The 11,204-nt window shown below is 45.6% G+C and overlaps 2 protein-coding genes across 2 annotated transcripts in view; one reads left to right on the top strand and one right to left on the bottom strand.

Moving 5' to 3' along the window:
* The first annotated feature begins 992 nt into the window (after window positions 1-992).
* On the top strand, window positions 993-2,779 carry LOC123103029 (two-component response regulator ORR9). The gene is made up of 5 exons (XM_044524517.1): window positions 993-1,291; window positions 1,375-1,466; window positions 1,561-1,644; window positions 1,737-1,807; window positions 2,312-2,779. The coding sequence occupies exons 1-5, from the start codon at window positions 1,186-1,188 to the stop codon at window positions 2,649-2,651; spliced, it is 693 nt and encodes a 230-aa protein (XP_044380452.1). The 5' UTR covers window positions 993-1,185; the 3' UTR covers window positions 2,652-2,779.
* The window catches only part of LOC123103030 (DNA-directed RNA polymerases IV and V subunit 5B), a 17,491-nt gene continuing 8,499 nt past the window's right edge, over window positions 2,213-11,204 (bottom strand). Inside the window, exons 2-4 of the mRNA XM_044524518.1 lie at window positions 6,191-6,367; window positions 5,626-5,739; window positions 2,213-3,031 (exon numbers count right to left, since the gene is read on the bottom strand). Of these exons, the coding sequence (XP_044380453.1) occupies window positions 2,906-3,031; window positions 5,626-5,739; window positions 6,191-6,367 (417 nt within the window). The 3' untranslated portion in view covers window positions 2,213-2,905. The remainder of the gene's footprint in view (window positions 3,032-5,625; window positions 5,740-6,190; window positions 6,368-11,204) is intronic.

Consider the following 11,204-nt stretch of genomic DNA (forward strand, 5'->3'; position numbering starts at 1 on the left):
TTCCACGCACGATCTTGGTCGTTAGATGGTCATCTAACGGTTGACACTGGTTTTTTTCCCTGGGTGCCCGATGAATAGGCACTCGTTTTTTTATTAAGGGGTAATGACCTCTAATTTCTATCGGAAATATTAAAAATCTAACGGTGGACTTTTAAGCATGTCAAATATGATGCTCGGAATGACAAATTATATTGTCGTGAGCATGACAATTTTCTTCAGCAAGCATATCAAGTCCTGGCAAAAAAGACTAAGCACATCAGGGATTTGTCATGCTAGAAAATCCGACGTCAGATTTGTAGCAAAACATCATCGCCCACAACCTTTCAAGACACAATCTACCGAAGGAAATTGCCATACTCGCAACATCATAAATTGATACCCCAAGCCGTCAGATTTGCTATGTTTGTTCACTGCAGAGAGTTAAAAAAGAAACATCATCGCCCACACCCTTTCAAGTGAACTGCCACTGATTGGCAACACCGCATACTATTATGTGGAGCCACATAACTCGCAGCTGGTCGTAACACGTCTGTACTGCAGACTCGACGTCCCGGGTAGGAACCAACTAGTGATGCACCACCAACAGATTTTATACAGGGAAGGGAAAGGAAGGGGAAAAAACCAACAGATGAGATGGACGCGCATCAAACCGCAAGGTCACACCTGTGGAAGATCTCCTCATCTTTTCTCCGCTTTACCAAATCGCCAGAAGCGACCCCAAATCTTCCTTTCAGGTCAGCCGAGCAAGCAAGAGGACAGGCCAGGAAACGAGAAAGAAAGGGAAGGGAACAAGAGAAAATGGTGGACCATGGCTTTGCTGTGGCTGATGGGCCTGCCAGGTCTATTCTATGGTGGAGTCAATTCATGGCAAGATTTGGGGGAAATCTGGCCCGGATCTTGCTTTCCATGAGGCGGGATTTCCTTTGGTCATCACACTTGTTTTCTCCACCCACCTTTTCCCCACCCCATATCTCCCTGGAATCCTTTCTCATGTGCTTCCGGTGCATATAAACTCGACTCCACCCACACGCTCCTGGAAAGCCCTCTCTCTCTCTCTCTCTCTCTCTCTCTCTCTCTCTCTCATGCCAAGCGCACACACCTCCTGCCTTAACTCTACCATCCTTGCTTTCTCCTCATAGCATCCTCCTCCATCACACAAAACACACGCTCTCTCTTTCTTCTCCGATGGCGGTGGCGATCGCGGAGGCTCCGTTCCATGTCTTGGCCGTGGATGACAGCGTCCTCGACAGGAAGCTCATTGAGAGGCTCCTCAAGACATCTTCTTTCCAAGGTATCAATCAATTTCATTTGCAGCATACGAAGTTGTGTTCCTGCTATGCCATGGCATCTGAGGCAGAGTCTCTGTTTCCGCAGTTACCACCGTGGATTCTGGGACCAAGGCTCTCGAGTTCTTGGGGCTCCATGGCGAGGACGCCTCCATTTCTTCTGTCCATGCGGACCAACTGGTAAGAAGACAGATGGTCTATCATGTGCGCAGCCACAGTACTAGTGCTCTGAAACTGTTTCTGATTGATTAATTTTGGGTTTGGTCCTAAGCAGGACGTCGAGGTGAACGTGAACCTCATCATCACCGACTACTGCATGCCTGGGATGACAGGGTACGATCTGCTCAAGAAGATCAAGGTACCAGCCCTTTTTTTTTTAGTTTGATTTGGTCTGCTCAAGCCTGAAGAGCATGGTGGCTAATGGTCTCCATCTGGCTTTTGTTGAATCAGGAGTCGTCGTCTTTCAGGGACATCCCGGTTGTGATCATGTCATCGGAGAACATACCTTCCAGAATCAACAGGTGAGCACGGTTACGGACCCAAAATCTTGTTTGTTTTGGAAACCAGATTGATTATTGATGGTGCTGATTTAGAAACTTTATAGCTGAACCACCGTTAGAAAAGATTCAGATAGTCTCATCTGTTATTACTACATGTTTGATAGACCTTGATCTAAATTTAGACACCAAGATCTCTTGGAATCCTTTATTGATTTGGGGTCACATGCCTTCTAATAAAGGAACAACCCCCACCCAGCTCACGTCGTGCTCATATTCTATCATGAAATATTTAGTGTCAAATAAATAGTAAAGATATGGAATGATACGGTTGTCGATCTTTCGAGTCGATTATCTCTATATAAAAAGGGTTATAGTAGCAGACAACTCACCAGTGCCACTTGTCTATTTCTATCGGCGCATATGGAGTAAAAACCCAAATATATGGACATAAATAAAGCTGTAAAGAAATATAGTAGGATCTTAGAATGAACTCTGACAATTACGGTTTTGTTTGTTCTGAATCAGATGCCTGGAGGAAGGAGCAAATGAGTTCTTCCTAAAACCAGTACGGCTATCAGACATGAGCAAGCTCAAGCCCCACATAATGAAAAGCAGATGCAAGGAGCACTGCCACCAGGACGAAGACCTGCTAAGCAACAGCGAGACCAACCTCACAAACAACAGCAGCAGCAGCGATACCGTCACCATTAGCGGCAGTAACCCCACAAACAACAGCAGCAGCGATACCATCAGCAGCAGTAACCCCACAGATAACAGCACTGGTGATAGCAGCAACATCCGCAAGAGAAAGGCGGCAGATGACGAAATTTTACCCAAGACAAGCAGACCAAACCACAGTTGTTAGCTGAAGAAAGATTGTTTGACAGTCAATCTTTTTTCCTTTCTTGGTTCTTCATCTTAATCAGGTTTCTGACATCTGATTTGTATGTAAAACCTATGCTAGCTCTAGTAAACGGATACGGCTTGAATCCAGTCGACCATGCTCGGTGTAACACGCCTGAAGTCCCAAATACCTTCAGGCCAATGAATCAGCATAGAGCTAACACGATTTTACAAACAGCTTGCTACACCTTTCATCCATGGAAACACATGCAGCCCTCAGAAAATACATCGGTATGTCACATGGTTCCCAGTAAGCTCACTGTCATATGTAACTTTAAGCACGGTTCCCTTGCCGAGGCCATAGTAGCGAGCAACAGGATCGGTCTCTAGCATGCGAGGGAGCTGAAAGATAAAAGCACCATTTTCAGCAAACTGTGGTTAAAAATAACTATATAACAACTTGATGAGGATTTTAAGAAATTGAAGGTTCATGCAAAAAGAACTTGATGAGGAGTAATAACAAATGCAGTTTGGCATTTTAGGCATGTGAAAAATCCAACAGGCAGACAAAAGGATAATGAGCTATGCCCCACAGCGACTAAGACATTAATATACTTATCTTCAATTCTTTTATGGTAACAGCACAATCAGTTAGTGTGTGGAAATACTAAATGTCTTAAACTGGGTAATACATCAAAGTTCTAGTTTAAACAAAACCAAATAAGAACACAAATAATATGGCAACCTCACAAAAAAATTATGGCAAATCAGAAAATTATCAGCATGATATGTCTATGAGACGCAAGTGGTCAGGATGGTAAAATGTATCAATGATGGTCTCCATCATCGCATCCAAGCACAACAAGGGATTGTGATCTTCCTTCAGCCACATTCATGTTGCAAACACAATCAAGCACATACTAGGAACTAACATGCAGACCAATAGGCAACAGCCAGGCTGATCTGTGAAGGAAATAGTGACATCCAGCAGGATGTAACAAAAAAAAGGTTACATAGTTCACATAGCGACTTGCAATATCGTTCCCGCAGGGGAAAAAACTTGCAACGCCAGCAAGACTGGAAAAATAACATCACAGTTCTAGCATGAAACACTTGATCCCACAAAAAATGGGGAAAATAGATAGTGATCGATGATTTGCCGTTTGCAGATTCGCAATTGAAGATTTGACACTACAAAGAGAGAAGATGAGATACAATTTCCAACGTTTTATCCTCTTCCACCTCCAACTGGCCTACACCCTCCTTTCCTCTAGCCCCATCGTTCATTCTCCAAGCCAGCTCCCAACATCACCCACCCGATAGCCTGTTCAACCCCATTTTTGCCCAACTCATTACATAAAAGAGCTCTTAACTCATGTACCTTCTCTTCTTGTCATTCTTGCATCTTCAACTGGGAGTTAACCAGCTGGCGAACCCGGCTATGAATAGCCCTACAGCCTGCATATAGTATGACACATTGACCACGGAAATGCCCTGCCGCCTGCCGTATTAGTATTGACACGTTTATCACTGAACAGCCTGCTGTCTGCTATATATTATGCCACATTGATCGCCGTGGCTTAAGAAAGGACCAGGTCAGCCACAAGAGGTGAAAATGGGGGTACAATTGATGACATTGACATCATTTCATAGTTGCTGAAATTGCAGGGCTTGCTGGACGAGTCATGGCACAGCAGGAGACGCCAACAAAGTTGAGGCCAAGGGAGTTTTTTCAGAATATGATAGCGGTGGCTCCTTTTTTTTTTTGAGGGCCTGGCTCCATAATGAGTGAAGTTCCTTCCCAAGCTTGGGGGTCACAAACTTGACAGGGAGTGTGGAGCTTCGTAACAAACAAGGGTAGGGGAAGCTGTTGGGCACCTTGGCATTCCAATGTATATGAAGGTTTGCCATGTCCATGAACAAGTACACCGTCGCCTCTGTGCAGCCTCCTGCTGTGGCAGCGGTGGGATTGTATAGCACTAGGAGAGTGGGGTTGAGGACAGAGTATGGAGGAGAATAATCCAATCAGGATTTGGAGATTCCAAGGCGGGGATTTGACACAGGGGATGAAAGGGAGATATCAAGCCCTCCTTGGTATTCAAGCATGGGGACAGGAGGGGAGCTACCTTAGGAGAAAATGTGGAGGTAGGGAAGAAGCAAAGGTAGGAGAGGACAAAGAGAAATATTGTATTCTTACATTCATATCTTGAGCAAAAGAAAAAGGAAGATAGAATAACAGAGAAGGTGCAAATTTTCATCTATTTCTCTCTTCCCAGTGGAAAATCATCAATGCACTTGCAGATTTGAAAAACGGCAAATCCTCAGTCACCACTCTTTAGAGTGGCAAATGACTAATTTTTCCACATGGAAAATAGTCAATTAGTTCTGCGGACGTAGCGTGAGTTCCAGTAAATAATACTCAAAAACATGATCGTACAAGTCGCCAAAGTTTTAACTCTACTGGTAATATAGATAAACCATAAATCAAACAAGAAGATCATCTAAAAAATGCAAAGCACCAACTCAATGTTGCTAGAACATTTTTTGTAATACCCATTTGTGAAGAGAGACACTGTATCTCTGACAGGCATATGACCCCTAGACTGTACGTGCAGACTGTTTTGTCACTCTTTGTTTTAACAATTAGAAAATATTTTCTCCATAATAGATATTGGTTCAACCTGGTAACTGTTCTCATCTGGCTAAAGAATCCAGAAAAAAATAAATAGAAACTGCATGTTCTTCAATAAACAGAAATATAGAAACTTTTAAAGCTTAAAGCTGGACCAAATATTTCAATCTATGAAAACATATTTTAAATGTGTTTCCATCTTAAGAATTCTTGTTTGGCAATATAATTATAACAAATAAATGATATATACTTCTGACTCTCCAAAAAGAAACTTCTTGGATATTGTAACAATTTAGAATAAATATATTCAGTACTGTCACCTAATTGAAATTAGTAATCAGTAATAAATTATAGATAGACGTACCTGTGAATCCTGCACATTGTACTTCTTCAGGAGCCTGGCCTTTTCTTCTGCAGTCAACACTTCATGCTTGGGCTTCAGGGCATGCTTACTAATGTTAACCAGTAACTCATTGACCTTCAGTTGGAGGAGCACATCAGTTTGAATATAAAGTGTATAATGTAGAATATATAGATAACATATCATATATGTATAGTAAAGCATCAACTGTACACGACTAAAGTGATGAAACTACAAGGGATTAAGCATTTGCTGTACATGACAGAAGTCGTGAAACTACAAATAAGTATTCAAGGTTTTTTTGCGAATAAGTATTCAAGGTTGAGAGCATAACTTGCAGAAACTTGTACACTGGATTCTGATTCAAACCAATAGAGTATGCTACACTACGTCAAGCATTCAAGCATCAATATTGAATGCACAAAAATGTACATACAAATTAGTTGATGTGCTTTACTTAGTGGCATGTCGTTTATTTACATAATTTTAATTTCAACACAGTCAATGCTGTTGTTCATTTACATAATTTTAATTCCAACAAAGCCATGAATAATTATACAAAACTAACCTGAAAAATATCTACTTTAAATGTGAATTTCTCCTTAACAGACTCTTTAGCTCTAGGCATTATCTTTCCCTGCAATATCAAAATAAGTCTGGACAAGTTCTCTCCTTCGATCTGGTCATATATCTCCTGGATAGTTGCGATTTTGACAGGTTCTGGTCCACAGAATAGAATTTTCACCTGAGATAAGAGTTAAACCATAGTTAAATCTATATGATATGCAAAAAAAGGCTAATTTATGTTCGGGTGAACGAGCTCCGAGCACACGGCTCCACCCTCGATTGCATTAACACTGGACGCCAACACCACCTCTGTCGTCGCCCTTTTATGTTCTCTCCTTATTTATCCCGCGTGTTTCTTTCCCTTTCCTGCAGAGCAGCGCCACCACAGTTACTTGCCGCCTCCTTCCGCTGCGCCGCATCCTCCTCTACTGTCGAGTCCCTCCCCGTTCACGCTGCCATTCTCACTGGTGTCTGCGCTGGGAGTTGGTGAGGCGAGGGGCAGATCTGGGCTTTCTTTTCCCAGCAATTGCTGCTGACACCATGAGGTAGAGTGCTGTATATAGTTATTTTTGTGTTTATAGTCCGCCTTTTTAGTTGAATTTTGTAGTGACTGAAAGCTTCACGGAGGAGGGGGGTTGGAGGTGCCATTTTAAAAAGTTGAGAGTTTGTCTTCACCAGGTAAGAGATTGTGATTCATTCGGTTGATATTTTTGTGTGAGAGTTCAAAATTGATTCTCTCGTGGAGATTATACGAGTGAAAGCCCTTGGTTGAAACTTGTTTCTTACTTAGGTTAAAGTTGCCGATCACCAAATTGAAAACCGATCTTTTTTCTCTTCTCCGGCTCAGGCGCTGACGACGGCAATGCCGCCACTCATGGCCCAAAGCTAGGGCCAGAATGTGGGGACATGGTGGGGTGTGTTCCGACAGCACAAGGTAGCTGTCGAAACTCAATGAACTATCACTAATTAGACCCCCACCCCCACCCCACACAAACGTTATGTAAACATTGAACTTCAGTACATACATGCTAAATTGAGCCATCCATTTGCAGAGTGATGTTTAGATAGAGGGGGTATATTAGTATCAAGAAGATATCAATTGCACCCGTTTTGCAGAGTGATGATAACCGTAAACATTCTGAACCACAAGAACAACAATCTGCAACTGCTATTGGAAACCTAGTAACATCATCATGCACCTGACACAAGTCGAAAAAAGTTGAGGTGGCGCCGGAAGGATGAGGACGACACTGCGTCGAATAAAGTTGCCTAGGCTTGCTCCTCACACGACGACGATCTCCATGACGGCATCGAGAAGCTGATGGCCTGGTCTTCTCACCATCCGGCCGGGACGGTGAGATTAGGTCTTCTTTTAATCTCCGATAGTTGCTGTTTTTTTTTTTGCGCAGTGGTGTCGGAGGCTAGCCGAGCCTAGGAGGATTCGCTTAGGTAGCTGGAACGTAGGGTCTCTGACAAGGAAGCTTCGGGAGCTAGTTGATGCAGCGGTGAGGAGAAGTGTTGATATCCTTTGTGTCCAAGAAACCAAATGGAGGGGACAGAAGGCGAAGGAGGTGGAGGATACTGGCTTCAAGCTGTGGTACATGGGGACGGCTGCAAACAGAAATGGCATAGGCATCTTGATCAACAAGAGCCTCAAGTATGGAGTGGTAGACGTCAAGAGACGTGGGGACCGGATTATCCTGGTCAAGCTGGTAGTTGGGGACTTAGTTCTCAATGTTATCAGCGTGTATGCCCCACAAGTAGGCCACAATGAGAACACCAAGAGGGAGTTCTGGGAAGGCCTGGAAGACATGGTTAGGAGTGTACCAATTGGCGAGAAGCTCTTCATAGGAGGAGACCTCAATGGCCACGTGGGTACATCTAACACAGGTTTTGAAGGGGCGCATGGGGGCTTTGGCTATGGCATTAAGAATCAAGGAGAAGATGTCTTAAACTTTGCTCTAGCCTACGACATGATTGTAGCTAACACCCTCTTTAGAAAGAGAGAATCACATCTGATGACTTCTAGTAGTGGCCAACACTCTAGCCAGATCGATTTCATCCTCTCGAGAAGAGAAGATAGGCGTGAGTGCCTAGACTGTAAGGTGATACCTGGAGAGAGTATTGTACCCCAGCATAAGCTGGTGGTTGCTGACTTCCGCTTTCGGATTCGTGTCCAGTGGGATAAGCGTGCCAAAGTCGCTAGAACGAAGTGGCGGAAGCTCAAGTGGGAGGTAGCTCAGGCGTTCAAGGAGAGGGTCATTAAGGAGGGCCATTGGGAGGAAGGAGGGGATGCGGACAATGTGTGGATGAAGATGGCGACTTGCATTCGTAAGGTGGGCTCGGAGGAGTTTGGGGTGTCCAGGGGAAGGAGAAGCGAAGATAAGGATACCTGGTGGTGGAATGATGATGTCCAGAAGGCGATTAAAGAGAAGAAAGATTGCTTCAGACGCCTATACTTGGATAGGAGTGCAGACAACATAGAAAGGTACAAGATGGCGAAGAAGGCCACAAAGCGAGCTGTCAGTGAAGCAAGGGGTCCGGCATATGAGAACCTCTACCAACAGTTAGGCACGAAGGAAGGCGAAAAGGACATCTATAAGATGGCCAAGATCCGAGAGAGGAAGACGAGGGATATTGGCCAAGTCAAATGCATCAAGGACGGAGCAGACCAACTCTTGATGAAGGACGAGGAGATTAAGCATAGATGGCGGGAGTACTTCGACAAGTTGTTCAATGGAGAGAATGAGAGTTCTACCATTGACCTGGATGACTCCTTTGATGAGACCAGCATGTGTTTTGTGCGGCGAATCCAGGAGTTTGAGGTCAAGGAAGCTTTAAAAAGGATGAAAGGAGGCAAGGCGATAGGCCCTGATTGTATCCCCATCGAGGTGTGGAAAGGCCTCGGGGACATAGCGATAGTATGGCGAACCAAGCTTTTCAACCTCATTTTTCGGGCAAACAAGATGCCAGAAGAATGGAGACGGAGTATATTAGTACCAATCTTCAAGAACAAGGGGAATGTTCAGAGTTGTACTAATTACCGTGGAATTAAGTTGATTAGCCATACAATGAAGCTATGGAAGAGAGTCATTGAGCACCGCTTAAGAAGAATGACAAGCGTGACCAAAAATCAGTTTGTTTTCATGCCTGGGAGGTCGACAATGGAAGCCATTTTCTTGGTACGACAACTTATGGAGAGTTACAGGGACAAAAGAAAGGCTTGCATATGGTGTTCATTGACTTGGAGAAGGCCTGTGATAAGATACCACAGAGTGTCATGTGGTGGGCCTTGGAGAAACACAAAGTCCCAGCAAAGTACATTACCCTCATCAAGGACATGTACGATAATGTTGTGACAAGTGTTCAAACAAGTGATGTCGACACTGATGACTTCCCGATTAAGATAGGACTGCATCAAGGGTCAGCTTTGAGCCCTTACCTTTTTGCCTTGGTGATGGATGAGGTCGCAAGGGACATACAAGGAGATATCCCATTGTGTATGCTCTTTGCGGATGATGTGGTGCTAGTTGACGATAGTCGGACGGGGTAAATAGGAAGTTAGAGTTATGGAGACAAACCTTGGAATCGAAAGGGTTTAGGCTTAGTAGAACTAAAACCGAGTACATGATGACATGATGTGCGGCTTCGGTACTACTAGGTGTGAGGAGGAGGAGGTTAGCCTTGATGGGTAGGTGGTACCTGAGAAGAACACCTTTCGATATTTGGGGTCAATGTTGCAGGAGGATGGGGGTATTGATGAAGATGTGAACCATCGAATCAAAGCCGGATGGACGAAGTGGCACCAAGCTTTTGGAATTCGCTGTGACAAGAGAGTGCCACAAAAGCTAAAAGGCAAGTTCTACAGGACGACGGTTCGACCCGCAATGTTGTATGGCGCTGAGTGCTGGCTGACTAAAAGGCGACATGTTCAACAGCTAGGGGTGGCGGAGATGCGTATGTTGAGATGGATGTGTGGCCACACGAGGAAGGATCGAGTCCGGAATAATGATATACGAGATAGAGTTGGGGTAGCACCAATTGAAGAGAAGCTTGTCCAACATCGTCTGAGATGGTTTGGGCATATTCAGTGCAGGCCTCCAGAAGCTCCAGTGCATAGCGGACGACTAAAGCGTGCGCAAAATGTCAAGAGAGGGCGGGGTAAACCGAATTTGACATGGGAGGAGTCCGTTAAGAGAGCCCTGAAGGATTGGAGTATCACCAAAGAACTAGCTATGGACAAGGGTGCGTGGAAGCTTGCTATCCATGTGCCAGAGTGTTATGACCGGGGTAACTTATACCCGGAGGAGGCCCACTGGGCAGGTTTAGTTAGGGGCTTAGCCCAAAAGTTAACTTATTTTTATTAGCATCGTGGTTATATAAACAACTGTAAGATTCTTTTAGAAATTAAGCAATAAGACTATTCCTACTGCCCGGCTCCCAGAGGAGCCGGAACCCTAACCTAGCCGCCGCCTCCTGCATCGCCGCCGCCCCTCCCTTCGCGCGAGACGGCGCCAGCACGCCGGCCGCCACGGTCCAAGCCTCGCCCCGCTCCCTCCTTCCCCTACAATCTCCGGCCTAGACCCGGTAGAGCCCTGCTCCTTCCCCTGCAATCTCCAGCCTAGACCCGGTAGAGCCCTAGCTCCTACCACCTTGGTATCAGCTAGCTCGGTTGCGATCATGTCTTCGCCGCCACCCACCCCATCCCTCCCGCTGCCGACCTCCACCACCATCAGTGCCCCCATCGCCCAGATGCCGGTTCCCTCCACCGTGCCGCCAGCCGCCGTCTACACCCCGGAGGAGGTCACCGGGGTCCTCCACGACCTCGTCACAGTGGTCCAGGGGATTCAGTTGTACTTGGCAGGCCCCTACGGGCCACCGCCGCCGGCCCTGCCGTGGTACCCGCCGCACTTGGCGGCCTCCGCGACGTTTGCCGGGCCGCTGCAGCCCCAGCTGCAGCTGCAGCCGCCCCCCGCCGCCACCCCGCCATGGCCACAGTGGCCGTCGTCGGCTGT

The sequence above is a fragment of the Triticum aestivum genome, chromosome 5A (assembly GCF_018294505.1).
Source record: "Triticum aestivum cultivar Chinese Spring chromosome 5A, IWGSC CS RefSeq v2.1, whole genome shotgun sequence".
NCBI classification, from domain to species: domain Eukaryota; kingdom Viridiplantae; phylum Streptophyta; class Magnoliopsida; order Poales; family Poaceae; genus Triticum; species Triticum aestivum.